The sequence below is a fragment of the Antedon mediterranea genome, chromosome 2 (genome assembly GCF_964355755.1).
Source record: "Antedon mediterranea chromosome 2, ecAntMedi1.1, whole genome shotgun sequence".
In the NCBI taxonomy this organism is placed as follows: Eukaryota; Metazoa; Echinodermata; class Crinoidea; order Comatulida; family Antedonidae; genus Antedon; species Antedon mediterranea.
The window spans coordinates 37,313,745-37,337,387 of NC_092671.1; the positions used below are offsets into that span (position 1 = coordinate 37,313,745).

At 32.3% G+C, this 23,643-nt stretch overlaps 1 protein-coding gene across 7 annotated transcripts; it reads right to left on the reverse strand.

Moving 5' to 3' along the window:
- Positions 1–687: 687 nt before the first annotated feature.
- On the reverse strand, positions 688–22,010 carry LOC140040970 (uncharacterized). Of its 7 annotated transcripts, none has more exons than XM_072087275.1 (15): positions 21,900–22,010; positions 18,142–18,301; positions 14,076–14,170; positions 13,391–13,514; positions 13,043–13,145; positions 12,340–12,527; positions 11,825–11,991; positions 10,879–11,008; positions 10,001–10,039; positions 9,354–9,407; positions 9,152–9,232; positions 8,507–8,557; positions 8,353–8,388; positions 5,442–5,584; positions 3,266–4,989 (listed from the first exon to the last, which is right to left on the reverse strand). In XM_072087275.1, exons 2-15 carry the CDS (start codon positions 18,236–18,238, stop codon positions 4,702–4,704), a joined length of 1,596 nt encoding a protein of 531 aa, XP_071943376.1. In that variant the 5' UTR covers positions 18,239–18,301; positions 21,900–22,010; the 3' UTR covers positions 3,266–4,701. The 7 variants fall into 7 exon arrangements, with proteins under 7 accessions (XP_071943382.1, XP_071943376.1, XP_071943377.1 ...); XM_072087276.1 differs by lacking the exon at positions 21,900–22,010 and adding an exon at positions 20,006–21,307; XM_072087278.1 differs by lacking the exon at positions 21,900–22,010 and adding an exon at positions 20,487–20,498 and having other exon boundaries at positions 18,192–18,301.
- Between the last annotated feature and the right edge of the window lie 1,633 nt (positions 22,011–23,643).

Sequence of the window (23,643 nt, forward strand, 5' to 3'; positions counted from 1 at the left end):
AAAAACCTTCATTCTAAAATAAATGAATATTAAAATTATATATAAACAAAAAAATAACAACAAGATAATAGGGAAGTTAAAACTATTTGATTTTGTTGATAAATAATCTTGGAAACGAAAAAATGCTGCGAGTGCATAAAAATTAAAATAAATATGACATGACATACATGTCTCTCAAAGAACTCTGGGTTAAATTAGGCAATCAATTAGCATAATCATATTTTCTCTCGTCATGTTGTGCCATTATTAACGCGTATGTCTTGTTTTCGTGAAGAGAAACATTTGATGACAGGTCTACCACCAATGTATTTTCCTTACTACCATCTTTTATGTTGAAATAATCACAGATATGGTAACATCATCAAGGAACGTGTCTATCAACCGACAACGTTCCTTGCCCGCTGTCATACTCATTGCTGTAACGCATTCTAGAAGAGTATTCCCTTGATTTCAGAGAGTCAAATATCTATGGTTCGGTTTTAAACTGTGGAACCTAAAGTCAATAAGAAAAAATTTATATATAAATAATTATGTACATTCATAAAGATATAATCAGTACATTGATAATTAATGTGACATAATAATAATTATTTTGAATTCAAATTTGTAATGCGCTAATTCCAGTAGTAAGTGATCAATGCGCGGTGTATGAGAGCTCAATTTGAAAGAAAAAGATGAGTTTTCAAGGCAGATTTAAAGGCGATAGTAGAAGAACATGACCTAAGAGGCGGGTAGGTCAGGTATACCAAAAGTTGAAATAAACAGGCCTATTCCTATGAATAATATGTATTTTCCTATTTCAAAAAGAAAATATTATTATTGATTATTAAAACAAGTGTATTACTGTCAGTTGTTTTCTAGTGTGGGCCTGATTGTTAATTTTAAGTCAACTTGCAGACCAGATAGATTGTAGAATTATAGATGCGGTCTTTTTACGCCATACTTTATATGGAGTCCAGAGGAAGAGGTTTAAACCTGAAAGCACATTTGCTTTAAGGATATATACATACAAAAACAATTTCAAAATTAAAAATTTATTTTCAGCAGTAGCTCTTTGTGGTCCATAGGAAATGCACTTGCATTTGCCAGTTGAGACCCCATGAGTAAACTGCTGTTTCATTTTCAAGGGCAGTAAAAATTTAAAAAAATTCAATTTGTATTTAAAACGTTAGTTAGACATTATTTATCCAGTATTGTATTTATTTGAATAAAAAAAATAATAATAAAAATTCGCTCCAGGGCGTTTATTGGTCAGGAAGGTTTGCATGGGGGGGGGGGGGGCATTTATTCAAGGGTGGCATTCCTTTTTTGGTGTAATATGGTAACATGTATAATCAAATAAATACCCAGTAGATATGAAAAAATACAACACAAATATCGAGTAATATCGAGAAGTGATAAAATAGAGTGAAAATTGTATCAAAATGCTTGGTAAATTTTAGGTCATGTCAATCAATGAATTCTACTAAAAATAGAAATAAGTTGTAGGCCCTAATACAATATTGTGTAGCTATGTATGTGGAAGGTGTTTATTCGAGTAAATAATTAAAGGCCCGGGGCGTTTATTCGAGGGGTGGGGGTGTTTATTTGGGGGAGGCATTAGTATTCAAACCGGCGCATTTATTCGATAAATACGGTTGTATTTGAAGAAACCAACAAATGCTACTCAACAAAATTGACAAGTATTACCTGGCGGCGTTATTTCTTTTCGTTGAACACTTTCTAAGAAAAATAAAATTAATATTTAAAGTGAGCTTGCAATCTGAATTAAGATATGCGTAATGTAATTATCTGCGCATTTTTTATTCATGCTCTACTAAAAATAATTTTTAAAATATTACCTGAAGCTGATGCAAGCAATGTATGAGTAGCTATTGATTTGGTAGAACTTTCTAAAAAAATAAGTATAGATGCTTTGGTCATTTCAAAGTGTGACGTGCCCAAATATGGCAGTGATATGACATCATCATGTCCATACATGGGCAAATCACATTTTTTTTATACATAAATTCGATGTGTAGACAGAGCATTAGAAACATTGGTAGTTAATAAAATGCTAATATTTCCTGTCTTTCTCTCCGAGATGGCCAATTTATTTAATTCATTTAAAAAAAAATTAATATTACTCTTTTGATTCTAATTATTTTGTGCATTATATTTATTTTGTTTATCTTTATAAATTCTATTTATTTAATTTTAATTGTTACATGTTTATGTCTGGTCATATTGTATTTTTGTGAGGGTCCCTAATGATCAGCTTCAGCTGGATGGACCACCCTCGTAAAATATTGTGGAAATAAATAAATTTACTGTTTTGTGCCACCATTAATATTAAAGCAGTTTAAAAACATATTTTTTTAATGAGGTCATTTAGAATACAATTTTTTTTTAGACTTTTTTGGAATGTACAATATGGTTGTTGATGGTATCCAGAAAACAGTGACACAACAGAGTTCATCTGAACCCAAATACATTTCAATACAACACACAAATTACCTGGTGTGGATATGTCTGTCATCAGACTAGTAGAATTGTTTGTTGGTTTGAATATTAGAGTAGTAGAATTGAATGGGGCGACTGAAAAAACAGAAAACAGAAAAAGTTATTAATAATTTATTGAAATATTCTACAAACTATAATGAAAGCTGGAACAGGAATAGAAACAAAGAATAATTTGAAAAAAAAAAGATTGAAAATTACCTTGAAAGTTTTCACGAAGGATAGTTTAATAATATTCCTATATTTAACTTGTTTCTGGTAAAACAAATAAATGTTAATGAAATTTAACATTTTATCCTATTAATAACATGTATTTTATACTAATTTATATCATAAAAACAATACTTAATTTACCGGGCGTAGAGTAGTACGCGGCAATGGTAAAGAATAGGCCGTGTTGAGTAACGATTCGTTGATTATTGGTGTTGCTGTGTAAGGCCTTTTTTGTGAACTAATTTAGCATGTTAGTAAATAATTGTCTGTAAAAGTGAATGTACACTAGTTTGTTAATAAATATGTATTATAAAATAGTTTATAATTGCAAAATATATTATCATAATTCTATTTAATGTGACATGTATAATATCTATTAAATCAAGTCTTATTTGGTATGTATACATCCGCCCTTATGAGGGCGGGCATCACTCACTGGAACTCTCTGTTACAAATTTCTCATGCAAAAATCGCGGAATACTCATTCTTGTGATATATATATTCTTTGCCTATACCTAGCTAGCTCAGCTCCACACCGGGGGAAAACCGCCTGATAACTTATATGGCGCACTATATATGCATAAATTTAAGTATAGAGCTCAATAACAGACGGACACATAATTAATAAATTCTATTTTGTGCTCTTTTTTTTTTATTCAGAAAAACATTATTCATACAGCAACAAACATTTGAATAAAATGTGATCAATTTATGCTAAAACTATAATGTAATCTATACAGGTACTTTTCTTTGGTTACGAATCAATATGCATCCTGTGCTTGGAAAGAATAAATATTAATATTTTACTATGTGTCATTGAGGTATACATTATAATAGGGACAAGATTGCACTAAAAATTGCATTTTAAATTTACAAACTCAGCAACAAAAGCTAAAGTATCTGGCTACAAAAGTGTCACTATGTTGCAGACCTCTCAACTTTCCCAGTAATCTCCATTCAAAGATTAATACATTGCAGATGCAGAAATGAAAAAAAAAATATATCTTGATTTTATAATTTTCTATAGAGGGAATTACTATTATTTAGCATATTTTGATTGTTTTAATAGCGCCATCTATGGTTTGATGTATTTTTCAAAATGTGATAGCACCCTCTATAGTTTGGACATGCTTTTATCCCCCAAATACTGTACTTCATCTTTCCAAGTAGGAAAGCACGGATGGGAGTGGCATTTTATTATAAAACTCTCTTGTAACACGATTTAATATTTTTCAAGGATTTTCATTGTTAATTTGTAAGGCACGTTACAGTGATTGGAACAACAATTATGCATAAGGAAATACAAAAATATTCTATTACCAATCTTTTTTCTGAGAAATTTCCTGAAATTGTTTCACCAAAGATTAAAAAGAAAAATGGATAATAGTAAGATTTCACACAAAAATATAAATATTGCTTTCTTCCTTTTGTTACCACAGCGGAAATGAGGTAAAAAAATAAATTAAACGAACAATGAAACAAATTACATGATCCGTCAAAATACGTTTTCATAACAGCAAGATTGCACAAAAATATAAATATTGCTTTCTTCCTTTTGTTACCACAGCGGATATGAGGTAAAAAAAAACAAATTAAACAAAAAATGAAATAAATTTCAAGATATGTCCGTCAAAGTACGGAAGATTGCACAGAAAAAAATATTTCTTTCTTCCTTTTGTTACCACAGCGGAAGCGGATATGAGATAAAAAACAAATTAAACGAAAAATGTATCATATTACAACCAAAATAAGTATTATATTTAAGAAATTATCAGGAAAAGAACAATAAAAACCTTCATTCTCAAATAAATGAATATTAAAATTATATATAAACAAAAAAATAACAAAAAGATAATAGGGAAGTTAAAACTATTTGATTTTGTTGATAAATAATCTTGGAAACGAAAAAATGCTGCGAGTGCATAAAAATTAAAATAAATATGACATGACATACATGTCTCTCAAAGAACTCTGGGATAAATTAGGCAATCAATTAGCATAATCATATTTTCTCTCGTCATGTTGTGCCATTATTAACGCGTATGTCTTGTTTTCGTGAAGAGAAACATTTGATGACAGGTCTACCACCAATGTATTTTCCTTACTACCATCTTTTATGTTGAAATAATCAACAGATATGGTAACATCATCAAGGCTGTGTCTATCAACCGACAACGTTCCTTGCCCGCTGTCATACTCATTGCTGTAACGCATTCTAGAAGATTCCCTTGATTTCAGAGAGTCAAATATCTCTGGTTCGGTTTTAAACTGTGGAACCTAAAGTCAACATAAGAAAAAATTTATATATAAATAATTATGTACATTCATAAAGATATAATCAGTACATTGATAAGTAATGTGACATAATAATAATTATTTTGAATTCGAATTTGTAATGCGCCAATTCCAGCAGTAAGTGATCAAAGGCGCGGTGTATGAGAGCTCAATTTGAAAGAAAAAGATGAGTTTTCAAGGCAGATTTAAAGGCGATAGTAGAAGAACATGATCTAATAGAGGCGGGTAGGTCATTCCACAAGGAGGAAGAGGCAGCAGAAGTAAAGGTGCTAAAGCCATACGTTTTAGTGTTAAAATTCCGGAATGGAAGGAGATTTTTTAAAAAGACGAGCAAAGGCATGTGAAGAGGAAGAAGGTCAGAGATATAACGATATACAATCAGTAATGAGAAATCTGCTGAAAAAATAAAAATACTAAAATAATTTCACACTCACTCTATAACCAGCAGGAACACCGGGAAATTTTGGATCAGGAATTTCCCAAAACAGTTTCTTAACAGCGACTCGAAAAAACTGGACTGCGAATATACCAATAGTTGAGATAAACAGCCCTATTCCTATGAATAATACGTATTTTCCTATTTCAAAAAGAAAATATTATTATTGATTCTTAAAACAAGTGTATTACTGTCAGTTGTTTTCTAGTGTGGGCCTGATTGTTAATTTTAAGTCAACTTGCAGACCAGATAGATTGAAGAATTATAGATGCGGTCTTTTTACGCCATACTTTATATGGAGTCCAGAGGAAGGGGTTTAAACCTGAAAGCACATTTGCTTTAAGGATATATACATACAAAAAAAATTTCAAAATTAAAAATTTATTTTCAGCAGTAGCTCTTTGTGGTCCATAGGAAATGCACTTGCATTTGCCACTTGAGACCCCATTAGGCTAGTCAATCTAGCAAAAAAAACAGCCCAAAGTGAAACAAATTGCAAACAGAGATTTTTCTTTTTTAAATGGTCATATATGATGAGGAGATCAAAATTTGAGCATCACACCTCTGTCACTCATCCCGATGATATGCAAATTAGCTTAAATATGCAAATTAGGGTGAAATTACAAGGTTACCATATCTCAAAAACTACTAGTCCGAGAGAGTTGGTTTTTTCACTGATCTATTCAAAATGTATATATTTATATTTACTCTAATGAAACATTTTACGAAAAAATGACCGGAAGTACAACATTTGACCTTCGACCCCATTTCTCAATGTTTGCATATACAATGTGACTAAAATGTCTGTAGAGACTTTATTTTGCCCTCAAATGACCCAGACATAGGTTCCTAATGGCCAGCATAGGATCACTTTGTAATTCCCAAAATCACACCTTTGTCACACACCTCGAAAGTATGCAAATTAGTAGTACAATTTAAATAAAATATGCAAATAAGGGGAAAAAATTACAGTTGTCCTATATCTCGAAAACCACTAATGCTAGAGAGCTGATTTTTTCACAGCCGTATTCAAAATGTACATATTTCTATTTGCTCCAATGAAACATTTTACAAAAAATTGACCGGAAGTATGACATTTGACCCTCGACCCCATTTCTCAATATTGCATATATAAATGAAACTAAAATGTCTGTAGAGACTTTGTTTTGCCCTCAAATGACTCCGATACAGGTTTCTAATAGCCAACATAGGACTGTTTAGTAGATCTCAAAATCACACCTGTATCACTCACCTCCAAAGTATGAAAATTATTAGTACAAGTTACATGAAATATGCAAATTAGAGGGTGAAATTAAAGGTTCCTATATATCGAAAACCACTAAGGCTAGAGAGTTGATTTTTTCAATAACTTGTTCAGAATGTACATATTTATATTTACTCTAATGAAACATTTTACGAAAAAATGACCGGAAATACAACAATTGACCCTCGACCCCATTTATTAATGTTTGCATACATAATGCGACTAAATTGTCTGTAGAGACTTTGTTTTGGACTCAAATAACTCGGATACATGTTTCCTATAGTCAGCATAGGACCGCTTTGTAATTCCCAAAATCACGCCTAAACCTGTATCCGAGTCATTTGAGGGCAAAACAAAGTCTCTACAGACATTTTAGTTTTCATTATATATGCAATATTGAGAAATGGGGTCGAGGGTCAAATGTCATAGTTCCGAGCATTTTTTTGTAAAATGTCTCATTACAGCAAATATAAATATATACATTTTAAATATTTTAGTGAAAAAATCAACACTCTAGCATTAGCGGTTTTCGAGATATGGCAACGCTGTAATTTCACTCCCTAATTTGCATATTTAATATTACTTGTACTACTAATTTGCATACTTTCGAGGTGCGTGACGAAGTTGTGATTTTAGGAATTATAATACAGTTCTATGGTGGGTATTGAAAAACAATATCCAAGTCATCGAGTCCAAATTAAAGTCTCTACAGACATTTTAATCACATATTTAAGTAAATATTGAGAAATGGGGTCAAGGGTCAAAATTTGGTACTTCCGGACATTTTTATGTAAAATGTCTCATTAGAGCAAATATAAATATATATATTCTGAACCAGACTGTGCAAAAATGAACTCTCTTCGATTAGTAGCTTTTAAGATATGGTAACCCTGTAATTTCACCCTAATTTGCATATTTAAGCTAATTTGCATACCTTCGGGATGAGTGTCAGAGGTGTGATGCTCAAAAAATAATTACCTTATCATATGTAACCATTTAAAAAAAAAAAATCTCTGTTTGCAATTTGTTTCACTCAAAATGCTAGATTGACTAGCCTACATGAGTAAACTGCTGTTTCATTTTCAAGGGCAGTAAAAAAAAATTCAATTTGTATTTAAAACGTTAGTTAGACATTATTTATCCAGTATTGTATTTATTTGAATAAAAAAAAAAATAATAAAAATTCGCTCCAGGGCATTTATTGGTCAGGAAGGTTTGTATGGGGGGGGGGGGGGGGCATTTATTCAAGGGTGGCATTCCTTTTTTGGTGTAATATGGTAACATGTATAATCAAATAAATACCCAGTAGATATGAAAAAATACAACACAAATATCGAGTAATATCGAGAAGTGATAAAATACAGTGAAAATTGTATTAAAATGCTTGGTAAATTTTAGATCATTTCAATCAATGAATTCTACTAAAAATAGAAATAAGTTGTAGGCCCTAATACAATATTGTGTAGCTATGTATGTGGAAGGTGTTTATTTGAGTAAATAATTAAAGGCCCGGGGCGTTTATTCGAGGGGTGGGGGTGTTTATTTGGGGGAGGCATTAGTATTCAAACCGGCGCATTTATTCGATAAATACGGTTGTATTTGAAGAAACCAACAAATGCTACTCAACAAAATTGACAAGTATTACCTGGCGGCGTTGTTATTTCTTTTTGTTGAACACTTTCTAAGAAAAATAAAATTAATATTTAAAGTGAGCTTGCAATCTGAATTAAGATATGCGTAATGTAATTATCTGCGCATTTTTATTCATGCTCTAATAAAAATAATTTTTAAAATATTACCTGAAGCTGATGCAAGCAATGTATGAGTAGCTATTGATTTGGTAGAACTTTCTAAAAAAATAAGTATAGATGCTTTGGTCATTTTAAAGTGTGATGTGTAGTGATATGACATCATCATGTCCATATATGGGCAAATCACATTTTTTTTATACATAAATTCGATGTGTAGACAGAGCATTAGAAACATTGGTAGTTAATAAAATGCTAATATTTCCTGTCTTTCTCTCCGAGATGGCCAATTTAATTTAATTTATTAAAAAAAAATTAATATTACTCTTTTGATTCTAATTATTTTGTGCATAATATTTATTTTGTTTATCTTTATAAATTCTATTTATTTAATTTTAATTGTTACATGTTTATGTCTGGTCATATTGTATTTTTGTGAGGGTCCCTAATGATCAGCTTCAGCTGGATGGACCACCCTCGTAAAATATTGTGGAAATAAATAAATTTACTGTTTTGTGCCACCATTAATAGTAAAGCAGTTTAAAAACGTATTTTTTTAATGAGGTCATTTAGAATACAATTTTATTTATAGACTTTTTTGGAATGTACAATATGGTTGTTGATGGTATCCAGAAAACAGTGACACAACAGAGTTCATCTGAACCCAAATACATTTCAATACAACACACAAATTACCTGGTGTGGATATGTCTGTCATCAGACTAGTAGAATTGTTTGTTGGTTTGAATATTTGAGTAGTAGAATTGAATGGGGCGACTGAACAAACAGAAAACAGAAAAACTTATTAATAATTTATTAAAATATTCTACAAACTATAATAAAGCTGGAACAGGAATAAAAAAAAAGGAGAATTTGAAAAAAAAAGATTGAAAATTACCTGGAAAGTCAATAGTAGATGAAATAGGTTTTGGTTTGGAAAATGAAACATTTCCTAAAAAAAAAAAAAAAAAAATGTCGTACTAATATTAAATGATAATAATATTTAATTTAATAGAGCGCCAAATGCAGGGCGCGGCTAAGTGTTGAACAATCAGCAGAAAAAAGAGCACAAAATTATTGGCGCAAATAAAAAAATTCACATAATAGCTCCTGTACCAGGGGGATTACCAACTATCTGATAGGGAAACAGTGACTAATATAATAATAATAATAATGCGCTTCTCTCACAGCATTTATTTGGTCCAATAAAACATATCAGAAATATACTATTGATAATCCGTGGCCACATGTGGCTAAAGACATAAAATAAAAAAGGTGGGATTTAAGGAGTTGTTTGAATGTGGCGAGTGATTCAACTTTCCCGATTGAGTTTGGAAGGGCGTTCCAAAGAACATCAGCTGACCAGGAAAATGCGTGTTGTCCATAACATTTTATTATTTTAATATTTTCCATAATACTGAATACTGTTGATAAATTAATTATTAATAATATATGACTTCAATTTTTTTTGTTAATAATGAAATTATCTTCAAATATTCAGAAAAGAGAACTGTCTATCAATTGAAATAATAACCAAATAATTACCTGTTGATGTGACCGGTTTGATTGATTCGGCAGCATTTTCTAAATTAATAGGAAATACTTTAGTTATTTAAATTCGTGTTTGTTATTCTGGTTTGACTCAGTACTCAGAATTATTTGTTTTGACTCAGTACTCAGAATTATTTGTTTTGACTCAGTACTCAGAATTTTATGTTTGGACTCAGTACTCAGAATTACTTGTTTGGACTTAGTACTCAGAATTATTAATTTTAATTGAAAAATTCTTGCTACTGTAATTAAACATTTAGAATTACTTCTTAAGCTCTGTCTACACTATCAAACTAGTTTTGACAAAAAAATTGTGGTGTGCCCATATATGGTAGTGATATGACATCATCATATATTGTCCATATATGGGCACATCACATTTTTTGTCACATAAAGAGAGCTTAAGAATTTATTTGTTGGGTTTGAGGCTTTCTAATTTAGTGAGACTGTGGTTTGGTTGCTTGTTACCCAACCCTAGGGTCATGGTTCAAATCCTGTTACAGTTCCCTGTTTTTCTGATGTCGAATACAGCACCACTACCTAAACCTCATATGAAACTTTGTTTAAAAAGCATGTGTTTAAAGCTCAGTCTACATTATTAAACTAAACGAGTGTGATGTCCCACATATGGTAGCGATATTCCCAAATATGGTAGTGATATGACATCATCATGTCCATATATGGGCACATCACATTTTTTTGTCACATAAAGTTTGATAGTGTAGACAGAGCTTTATGAGTTTATTGCTTGCTGTTTGATTTAAAACAAATTAAATAAAATTACATAGAAATTTTCAAATGACCATTTTAAAGGTTAAAGTTTTTCATCGGAATTAATGTTTATTCAAACTTTAATGAATTGTGGTACTCACCATCTGGTTCTGTTGTAAATTCAACCCGTTTTGGTTCACTCCATGCTCTGACATTTTTACATCGAGCTTCAAATATGTATGTTGTATTAGGTTTCAGTCCATATTCGGTCCATTTCTTCTTTTTTTCAAACTACAAGATAAGCAACAAAAACTAAAAACAACTGTTATGACTTCCACTAAAATTTATTTTTATAATTCCACCCCCCCCCCCCCCACCCCACCCCACATTTAGGCTAAATTTGGACACAAGAGTTTGGTAAAAACTTCTATTCTTAATGTTATCCGTGTATAATCCCAACATACACTATTTTTCAAAGAAATTGTACCTAGTACAAATGACACAATACTCTATATGGCGGTTTAATTTTGTGGCACAATAGCAACGCTTTTAATACTTGCTGTTTAAAGCTCTGCCTACACTATCTTATTTTTTTATTTATTTATTTATTCGACTTCTCACTAACTCAGTTAGTGAAGGATCTGGACCAACAGGTGGTAAACACCTCTAAAACGGTCCAGTCCCAATTTGCACAGTGGCTGTGTGTGACAGTGGCTGTGTTTGTGTGGACTAGTACACCGGGGTAACCCCCTACTCGTCTCGAAAGATGTACTAGGTTCTTTAAAGTGCGCATGAGCTATGTGTACACTGGACCTACGGTTTATAGTCCTTATCCGAGAAGACTCGTTTTACCACCAGAACCATGGAGCGAGTGAGCCTCGAACCCTTGCCAATGTTATGGCTACGTAATTACGGTTCCACTGTCTTAACCGCTCGGCCACTCACTTGCTATCAAACTTTATGTGACAAAAAAAATGTGATGTGCCCATATGGACATGATGATGTCATATCACCACTATATTTAAGCATATCACTACCATATTTGGGCACATCACACTTTTTTTGTCAAACTAGTTTGATAGTGTAGACAGAGCTTTGTGTCATTACCTCTACGCATGGACTCTCTGGGTCATTGGGCTGTATCTGACAAATCTGTTTATCTAAATCTGATCTGAGAGATACGCTATTCCAATCTGTAGGATCTCTAAGACGGAGCTTTACTGTCGTGGCATTCAACATTTTGTGATCAAAATAATCCGGAGGATTAGGTATAGCTGGAAGAAAGAAGACTTAAGTCAATTATGTTTCATTTTTTGAACATTAATAAGGCCCACTTACAAATTTTTTTTACCATATTTAATGAGTGTGATCCATCCAGCAATTGCTGATCATAAGGGACCCTCAGAGGTTCACAAGACAAACTATACACAAGATGCTCTACATAAACAAAGTCTTTGGGAGTGGAGTTGTAATTTTGTCCTTAGAAAAAATCCTGGCATGCGACGGGACTTGAACCCAGGACCCTTACCTCATAGGCCGGCCTCCTAAATTTAGAAAATTGTAGTGAAAAAGATAGGACATGAAGGTACTGAAACCACCCCCAGATCCGCCACTGTACCTACCTACAATACTGGCTCTTAACTTGTATTTTATACCATACACTTTCATATACTCATTCATATAATCAATTCGAACTCCAACGAGACCTGTGTTACGCAAATCATCTGGACAGCACTCTGTTACATTTCCAATCTTTCTTTTGTTTTTGCACTCTCTGTACCTTCGAAAATTGCCCATTTCATAATTTCCCCTTTAAGAAAAAGACATTTTTTTGTATGTAAATGCTTTTAAAGAGTCTTGGGTTACATGTATATCTATATCCTACATATGATACCAAGGCAATCTAACAACAAGACGTTGTTAAGATAGGAACTTGTAACAGTCGTTTGATCTTATGTCTGGCTGCGACAAATACCAACAGTACTGTAATTTGTACATTCTCCACAATGTTAAGGGGTGTGCAACTGATCGTGTCGCAGCCACAGATAAATCTCCGGTTCTCAGCATCCTGTTGTTTGATTGCCTTGATGATGCACTCAGATCTTATAAACATTTTAGGAGAGAGCGTAACTGAAAAATTCCCCCCCATTAAATATGGCAAGCTCAATTTTCTAAACAGATAATGTATTGCAGCCAATACAAACTAGTACTTTCAATATCAACGTCATAACAAATCTGAAATTTTCCAAGAGATTTTAAGTTTAAATGACAAAAATCAAGACAAGTTTATATAGAAAGCATATTTCAATTTGCAATTATACTTACCTCCCATAATACATTGTGTAGTTTGTTGAACTTGAATTTTCTTTCCATGTAAAACATAAGTCTGACCCAGTTCTTGACATGTATGTAATGTCCTCTGGTTGTTCTACAACAAATAAGGTTGTGATGTTTACATTATTTTAGAATTTTGATTTTGTGTCTCCCAACATTATACAGGATACAGTGGTGGATCCAGGATTTTGAAATGTGAGGCCCAGCAGTGGCGTAATGGCTATGAGCGCTCACTGGCTAAACCCAGGGACACCGGAGCTCATGGGGGAACAATGTGCAATGTACAGCAAAACAACATACTTTCAACATATTTTTGTTAATGTGATGCTCTTGACTTACGTGGTCTAAGCTTCTCATCGGTGCAATTCTGGCAACCTTGCGTGCACCGTACAGAATATTGAGGAAACTTTGCGTCTTTATCATTCAACTGCAGATTCCAGGAGACACTATAGTCTTGCACAACCTAATGTGTAATAAAATGTTAATGGAGGCACTACATATCTCAATGGAAAATTTTTGTTTATCATTTGTTGACAAATGTATTTATTTTCATTTGTTTGTAAATACTGAAAGATGAGGGCGTATCATTTGATCTCTGGTGCGCGTGCGTACAACTGAGGACTAGTGCTGTTCTGCCGTACCACGCCGAGAATGTTAAAGAGTCGCTATCCAATCGAGTTTGAACAATACCATTTCAAATGCAAATAATACAATACAAATTTCAGTATATCACCGGGCGGTTTCGAATTAATGTTCATTGCCTAATGTGTTTATATATAATATGTTTGAAATAAATTTGAATTTTTTTAAAGGATTTAGGTTTATAGGATTACCTATATACCCGGAATAAATCTGGGTTGGATGTTGACTGGAGTATAATAGTACTGTCTTTACAAATATATTTAGGCTTAGTACAGGTAATGATAACATTTGGTTTATTGCTGATGGTACAATATAAAGTAATTTCAGGGCTTATGACTTAACACCTAATTCTGGATCCCTTTCTTCACAAAAAAATTCTAACCTCTCTATTGGCTTGTACGTTCCACTCATATTCAAAATATCCGGTTGCAGACATCAATAAGTCTGCCTCACATACTTCTTTGACAATTTGACTGTCTGTAATAAGGAAACACTTTTTATTATATAAATGCCAAACCCATAGATAAATTAGTCACAGGGTTTTTGTTAAAGCATACATGACCTTTTTAATGCAGATATGTTATGTGCGATTTGAACAATTTTCACATTTAAAATACTAAATTCAAATTGCACAAGATATTTTTCATCATTTGATGCCAAAGATCGTAATTTTTAAACTTTTATGAATATATATTTAGGTTTTGGTGGATATGTCTGCTTAACAAATCCTATTTTATTATTATTAAATCTTATTATTATACAGTATTTATAAAGGCAAGTAAAATAAATAAATTATTATTAATTATACAAAGAATACGATTTATGTTTTAGGTAAAGTGCTCTCAGTCAGAGTGCAGTGTGAATTAAGACGGCGATTCCTCCATTTCGTTCCGTGTGTTCAAATTGTGCAAGGGTATTGTTATATTCAATACGTTTAAGACTACGTAGGTTCTCAGTGAAATAAACACAAGAAATCGTCAAATTATAAACTAGTAACTTTATTAACGTCCTGTAAAAACTAGGCTTCAGCCTGAAAGACCCACAAGTATGTTCAAAGTACACGTATGCGCTAAAACTGATACGCGCAGCTGAATAGTACGTGCTTGAGCATAAACAATAACACCACAAATTGCCTAACAGGAAAAGACTCACAATAAAACTATCAATGATATAAAACAAGAATATTGTGGTCAAATTTATGAGTCAATTTCTGTAACTTGTTACTATTTATGAATATTATTAGCAATCAGTCACTGGACAGTGAGTAATTGGTATTTCAATATACCGTAATGAAATTCATTGCAATACCAAAACTATTGTACAAAACAACAACAATTTTCACATTTAAAATACTAAATTCAAATTGCACAACACAATTTTAAATAGTGCAAGATATTTTTCATCATTTGATGCCAAAGATCGTAATTTTTAAACTTTTATGAATATATATTTAGGTTTTGGTGGATATGTCTGCTTAACAAATCCTATTTTATTATTATTAAATCTTATTATTATACAGTATTTATAAAGGCAAGTAAATAAATTAATTATTATTAATTATACAAAGAATACGATTTATGTTTTAGTCTAGTCTATGTAGCCAAGGTAAAGTGCTCTCAGTCAGAATGCAGTGTGAATTAAGACGGCGATTCCTCCATTCCGTTCCGTGTGTTCAAATTGTGCAAGGGTATTGTTATATTCAATATGTTTAGACTACATAGGTTTTCACTGAAATAAACACAAGGAAACTAGTAACTTTATTAACGTCCTGTAAAAACTAGGCTTTGCCCGAAAGACCCACAAGTATGCTCAAAGTGCATGCATGTGCTAAAACTGATACGCGCTGCTGAATAGTACGTGCTTGAGCATAAACAATAACATCACAAATTGCATAAATTTAAACAAGAGAGATTGCATAACAGGAGACGACTCACAATAAAACTATCAATGATAAATTAAAAACAAGATTATTGTGGTCAAATTTACGAGTCAATTTCTGTAACTTGTTACTACTAGATGATCATCTAGTTCGTGCCCACAGATGGTTCTCAAATACATAGTAATTTCAGCGTTAAAAAAATGGCGATTTCAAATATACGTACGGCAGGACTATAAAACATTGTCGTTTACAGAAACAAATAAATAGACACAATGATTTATGTAGTCAACCAAAATTAGCACCTAGAAACTTGTCACAAATGAGTCCAAATTTTTTATTTGGACTCATTTAAACAAACCCAATTTGTGTTTTGTATCTAACATTAGAGTTGAGGGTTGGGGATGAGGATAGGTACAAAGAAGAACAATGTTTTAATATATTCTTTATATTAAATCATTCTTTATATTTCTTTATTATCCACTCAGTAACGAAATATTTTTTTTATAGGCCTATAAATAATATACCACTAAATAGAGTAAAACATTTCCGATTTCTGCTCTAGCCCGCTACGTCACAAGAGATGACGCAATCAGATATAAAGCTGCAGCAAGTTTAGTACTGAGAGAGTGACATAAATGTGAAAATGGATCATCCACTATAATTTATAGGTCCAGCTGTTGCATCCACAAAACGTCTGGAAAAGAGTCTATGAGTGCTCACGGTTGAACGATTTTGGATTCTTGCCCTTTGATTGGTTGACGCCAATCAACAGATTGTGGAAGAATTTCCACTTGTGCCAACTTGAAGTAGTCAAGTTGTCTCTAGAGAGTATTCAGTTGCATGCATAAAGTTCACCTGTACAAGATCAAGGTCATCACCCAATTGAAGTTAAACAAAATAAGGAATTATACCGCTTTCAGATTTTTTTGTAGTTAATAGAAGAAAAAGGAAATCAGCTGTAAATCACTTGTTTCAAATTCACGATCATCTGTAATGGATATAAATAACTAAGAGAAAAGAAACTTTTTATTATAACTCAAAAACCATTGTCTGACATACAATTTAAGTATTTTTCGCTTTAAATTACATTTTTTCAGGTAAAATAACTATTATGTGACAATAAAATGACATTCAAAAACAAATTTGAAATAAAAAAAATATTTTTCAGAGGGACAATATATCTTTAAAACTGTTACGTCAATAAGCGAGCAGCGTTTTTTGTAAGAAATATTTCTTGTTTATATTATATCTAACAGTACCAACACACTTTTGATTCAAATGGCGATCAAAAGTATTTGCAGTATTGTACAGTATAGCATTACAACTATTTATTTTTATTCTCCAAGGGCCCATAAATTTACCTACTTGTGTTAAACCATGGAGGTATGCAAGTATAGTTAAACAAAATAATTTGGAATGTTCCATTCATTGCAAATCAATACATTTGTATAAACGTATATTAAATCTATCAAAATAGTATTGTTTAAAGAAAATCGGCCTGTCTTCAACATTATGACGCTGTACTTGAGCTGTTCAACCGGTTTTCAGCCATTAAAAACAATTATCGTAGGAGGAGATAGGAAAATGCGAAGCATCCTCGTATTATTGTATGTGGGTATTTTTCACGATGGACATGCATTAGACAGTGTATACCACGATCGGTAAACACCCCTATTTGTGGCAAATCGTTGAACCTAAATTCGTTTTAATTGTCAATAACTAATTATCTAACTCAATTTAATTAGTAAACAGGATTACATCAGGTGGTTAAAATCAGTACCGAAAGTACGAACCAACTTTATATACCATCGAGTAAACATTCTAGAAGTAACGCGCGATTTACCGAATTTTGCCCTTACGTAAATTTATATATAGATTTTTTTTTATTACTGGACAGTGAGTAATTGGTATTTTAATATAATGAAATTCATTGCAATACCAAAACTATTGTACAAAACTATTTTAGGATATTATATGTTTTTTTAATTTTAAACAAGAGGAGACGACTCACAATAAAACTATCAATGATAAACAAGATTATTGTGGTCAAATTTACGAGTCAATTTCTGTAACTTGTTACTATTTATAAATATTAGCAATCAATTACTGGACAGTGAGTAATTGGTATTTTAATATAATGAAATTCTTTGCGATACCAAAACTATTGTACAAAACTATTTTAGGACATATTATGTTTTGTTTCAAAACCCAAAATGATGCAACCTCCTGTATCATTTTTGTATTATTGTTTAATGAATAGAATAGATTCTAATCAAATCACCTTGTTTTAAATTTAAAGATATATTGTCCCCCTAAAAAAAAAAATGTTCAATATGCCATTTTAATGTCACATAATAGTTATTCACTTTAACCAAAAACTGGATCCAAAAAAAACAAAAATGTTTTACCTGAAAAAATGTAATTTCAAAGCAAAGCATACTTAAATTTTCTATCAGACAATGTTTTTCGGTTAAAATTAAACGTTTCTTTTATCTTTTGTGAAAAAAATCAATTATGCAATTCAAGACAATAAATAGCTTTAAAAATAGTGTTAATAATTATAATATACCCGCTTTTGATAATGATATTATCGCCAGAGAGATGAACCAAAATAAACACCTCATTCCTCTGTCAACTCCTTCCTCACTATTAACTACAGCAACCATATATTGTGCTTCATACACAATTTCTTTCTAATTCTCAGAAATTCTTGGTAAATTGCGCATACTCTAATGAGGAAACAAGAATACCTAATGTTACTTAAAATAAATTATGATTACTTTCAGTACATAAAAATGGTACATACTACTAAATTAATTAGAGAGAAAGGACGTGTCAGTTATGCAAATTTTATCAATCATTCTTATTCCCAGTTATTGGTTACACTATCAGTATCCTGAAAAAACCCTTTCTATAATTATAGTTAAAAAATGAAATCTGTTATTTAAACTATGAATTATAATAAGTCAACAAAGATGTTTTAACGATGTATTGTCTCCCAAAAATTTAAAAGTAAAGATGAATAAAATTTGAATTCAGTAGATCATTTTGCAGTTTAATAAACTGTTTTTTTTGCCAAGAAAAAAAAAATAATCAAATTTAAAAACACACAGTTATATATACGATGGAGTTTTTCTTGTTAAGCTCTGTCTACACTATCAAATTTTATTTGACAAATAAATGTCATGTACCTATATATGGACATGACGATGTCATATAACTACCATGTTTGGGCACGTCACATTTTTTTGTCACATAAATTTAGATAGTGTATAGATAGAGCTTTACTCTTTGCTGGATGTGAAACCGGGAAAAACAATAAAAATCAAAACGATATTGCGACAACCAACCAATTATCGCCAGTGAATTGTAAAATGAGCTAGGCCATATTATAAGAAACTGAACCGTCAGATAATGCTCCAGCTACTGTACTGTACACACCCATGGTACAAAACAATTGTAATGGGCGTCCCTGAAATTTAAACACCGTGAGGTGGTTTCCCGAATGATCGTAAAATCAAAAACGGCGGTACTGGGTATGACCAACTAGCGTTCTTGTCACCAACTAGTCATCCATTCATAGAAGTACTGATGTAGTAGCCTACCTGTACGGTGACCATAGAATGTGACCCGAGACATGACTAACTACGACTTTTAGTTGATAGAAGATTGAAAAAATTGAGTTGTACTGTATGTGGATGTATAATGAAATTATGTCAATAATGTTTACACACTAGCCTAGTAGGCATATAAATAGTAATGTTTGTTAGTAAAAATAATTTTGAGTTAATAAGAATAAGATATAAGGAAGAAAAGCAAAAAGGCTATTAGCGGCTATTCCTGAATATACAATACTAAGTATCGTAGTTTTAAATTATAAATTTTAGGCGATATTGTCAAAGGTCAAGCGCCTATAGCCTGCCACGTTTCGATATTCAATATTGTCTATTGAACATATGTATGTTTGTTTGTTCAGTCACTCACATCCAGACATTGATTGTTAATAATCAACCACCTATTGTTGCATAATTGTACTTATTATCATATTTTATTAAGAAATGTTGAATCACATATGACTAACAGGCCTTGTCTTTTTAAAATTGTAGGTGTGCTACAAAGCACTCCTCAATACATTCAGGGGTGTTAAAATTTTGGTGTGTGTAGAAGTTTACCAAATTTAAGCATGTTGCTCCTCAAGGGCATGTAAGAGTGTGTCAGGTGAGTAATCACACTCGCTCACATCAGAAGGAAAGGTCTGCTAATAGTTAATTCAATTCAATCTTTATTTATTTCGTTAAAAAACATGATGAGTACAATAAAAAAGACTATAAAATGACTGTTGAAAATGGAACTCAATAAAACCTTAAATAAAATAGGTCACTTTGCAGTTAAAAGTTAGAAATAGGAATATATATAATGGTAGAATTACATACCATATTTATTCGAATACGAATAACGCCCTGCTTTGAATAAATGCCTCACTCAAACAAAACCCTCCATAGAATATCAATAAACGCCCCCACCTCGAATAAACGCCTCAGGGCCTTTATTTCCTCAAATAAACACCTTGCCATGTGTATATATACACAACCCAATACCAATGTGATATTACAACACATTTTTATTTCTAGTAGAATTCATTGATTGACATGATCTACAATTTACCAAGCATTTTGATACAATTTTTACTGTATTTTTTTTCACTTCTCGATATTAATTGTATTGACAATTGTATTTTTTTTTTAATCTAGGCCTAGATGTGGTATTGTAATTATTTGATTAACACGGTTTACCATATTACACACAAAAAAATAAACGCCTCCCTCGAATAACACTTCCCTCGAATAACACTTCCCTCGAATAACACTTCCCTCGAATAAAAGGATTTAAATGGACCCGCCGATTGAACCTCACCAAAATTGTGCCCGATCGCGATTTTTTTTTTCGTACATAAGTTGGGGACCCCATCATGAAACGTCACAAAATAAACATGAATAATTCATCAGTTAAATTTTCTTGTTCCGTGTGCACCCAAGCGTATAGCAACAAGAAGTGATTACACAAGTGCGGTACGATTCTAGGCCTATCTCCGCTGTGGTTGCCGCGTGCGATTTCATAATAGAATAGCGGAGTTTTGTGTGGATTGTCGAAATAATCAGCCTTTAGTTTATGGTGTTTTTAATATAGTTTATTACTAAGAATTACGTGTTAAAATTATAGTTTCTATTGATACTATTAGGCCTAATTACTAGTCTCTAATCTAAACCCCTGTATATTCTAGTAGTAGCTGTGTGGGTGTGTGTGACTTGTGTCTTTGGGCTATGTCCAATTACTACTTAGTTTAATGTTTTGCCTAGCTGTCGATTAGCCTCGACACATTTTGCATAGTGGACGTGTGTGTGAAGAAGAGTGCGCGAAGGCAATCACGTGAATTGACCTAGAATCCTAGGCCTATTATTGTAGAAAGAATCGTATCGCAGTTGTTGTTCCGTGTGCACCCAAGCGTTCTTGGACATAGCCCAAAGAAAGCTTAGACCCACAAGAATAAAGAATGTGTATAATTTGTGTACTGTATTTTTTAAATTCTGCTATCAATTATCAAACAATATGCAATGTACTCAAAGGAACTTTAAAAATGCGCGTATATGAACACATGAGATGGGAAGATTTGACCCACGAGAATGAAAAATGTATTTTTGTGTAATGTTTATTGTTTAATTTTGCTGACTTATTACTCGGATTGTGTCATACCAAAGATAGTGTAACTATTACCCAAGATAGTGTAACTATCTTTGGTCATACCAAACACACACACACACGTCACACACAGCTACTACTAGAATAGACATGGGTTTAGAGACTAATAATTAGGCCTAATAGTATTAATAGAAACTATAATTTTAACACGTAATTCTTTAGTAATAAATTTTATTAAAAACACCATAAACTAAAGGCCGATTATTTCGACAATCCACACAAAACGCCGCTATTCTTCAACAGCGGAGATAGGCCTAGAATCGTACCGCACTTGTGTAATCACTTCTTGTTGCTATACGCTTGGGTGCACACGGAACAAGAAAATTTAACTGATGAATTATTCATGTTTATTTTGTGACGTTTCATGAGGGGGTCCCCAACTTGTGTACGAAAAAAAAAATCGCTGCCCGATCGTCCACAGGAATCTTGTGTACCCTCGATCGTTTGGTTTGGCCGGCCCCATCGACATTTATAGGCTAGGCCTAGTCTAGGCCGGTCGGTGTTACGTTAGGCCTACTTCCAACTAATTAGTATAGTATATTATAAGGACGTCTAAAAAAGCATACTTACTCGTCGTCAGCTAGCCCTAGGCGTCAAGAAAATACAAATAACTTGCAACGAATGACGACACTTGAAAACAAAAACCCACATAATTTATTTCGGTGACACTAGCCCACGTGCTGAGAGCTATTCGATTCGATTCGATATTCATCATCATCATCTGCTATCATCAGTGTTGTTAAATCTGAGCGCATGCGTTATGACGTATTACCTGTACTTTATTATTACGTAATAATAGATAGAAGCATGGAGGAGGTATAAAGTTAGTTTGATTAAAGATTTTTCACCCTCAAAAAATTGTTTTTTATTTAAATTTGTATTTTTTGATACACAATTTTAGAAATGTGTAGCGATAAGGTTGTTTTGTATAGCTTTTTGCTATGCTACACTGGCGAAATTATTCCCTGCGCTACAGTGAAAAAACACATTGTCTTTTAATAATTACGGGTTTGCTTGTAATATTAGTCGAGTGGCTCAAAAGTAATTTTGATTAAGTATAATGATTTCGATTGAATGATCTTAACGCATGCGCTCAGATTCAACAACACTGATTCGATTCGATTCATCATGCAGCGCATGTGCTAGTGTCACCGAAATAATATGTGGATTTTTGTTTTAAAGTGTCATTCGTTGCAAGTTATTTGTATTTTCTTGACCCCTAGGCCTTATAGCTGACGACGAGTAAGTATGCTTTTTTTTAAAGAGTTACATTGGCTGCCTATTAAACATAGAATTGTTTTTAAAATATTGTTAATTGTTTTCAAAGTTATTAATGGAATTGCTCCAGAGTATGTGACTGATAATATGCTGTGCTTATACTCTCCTAAATGTAATTTACAATCAAATAATAAGTTGCTTTTATTTAAACCAAAATCTCACCACTCCTTTGGAGATCGTGCTTTTTCTATTAATGCTCCGCGTCTGTGGAATGACATTCCTGAATGGATTGCCATACAATTAATTCTTTTAAAAAATCATTAAAATCATACCTTTTTGCTGAAACATATAGTATAAATGAAGCATAAACAAACAGTGTTGTATTAGCGCCTTGAGCACTTTTAGTGGATATGTGCGCTATATAAATTGTTTACCTCCGCCAAGGAGGTATACGTAATCGGTAGCGTGTGTTTGTTTGTTTGTTTGTTTGTTACCAGGATTACTCAAAAAGTAATTACAAGATCTTTACCAAAATGAATATACAGATATGTGGTCAAGGACCATTCCATTAAATTTTGGGACCATGGTCCCAATTCTGGACCACTTTTTGAGTATACTTTTCAGACCTGCTAGTGTTAAAAAGATAGGACAGAATTTTTCAAAAGCCGGCGAGCAGTCTTAAAGTAACAAGTAAACTGAAATTGCATTTTCTCGAGAACTTGTCCAAAAACCTTCATTTTTGTACAAGAGGCAGGAGTTATAATTTGTGATTTGTAATTTTAAAACATAATTTGATTTAATGTGGACGTTTTTTGATGCGAGTAGTTTAAAAAACCTATTTCTTTTCAAATTTACTCGTTTGATTTTCGCGTTGCTGTTCTATTGTTAGTCAACTGAAGCTATTGTTAATTGAAATGACACCAAACTCGCATACACATGCTTGTAGTGAAATTAGCCTAAATCACCAACAGCATTAAGACACACACAAATATATATTTTTTTTTTTACCGGAGAAATCTTATGTAGGAGAATTTTACAGTAGGCGGAGGTATGCACTCTCGGAGTGGCTTTCTAGTTATATTATATATTATTAACA

What these genes read in the sequence shown, in the direction of transcription:
- LOC140040970 (XM_072087275.1), bottom strand. Translation starts at nt 18,238, where the DNA reads ATGGTTGCTGTAGTTAATAGTGAGGAAGGAGTTGACAGAGGAATGAGG. An exon ending in ACGTACAAGCCAATAGAGAG is followed by an intron (nt 13,515 to 14,075) that starts GTTAGAATTTTT and finishes ATTACACATTAG; the next exon opens with GTTGTGCAAGACTATAGTGT. An exon ending in GACAGACATATCCACACCAG is followed by an intron (nt 8,558 to 9,151) that starts GTAATTTGTGTG and finishes TTATTTTTTTAG; the next exon opens with AAAGTTCTACCAAATCAATA.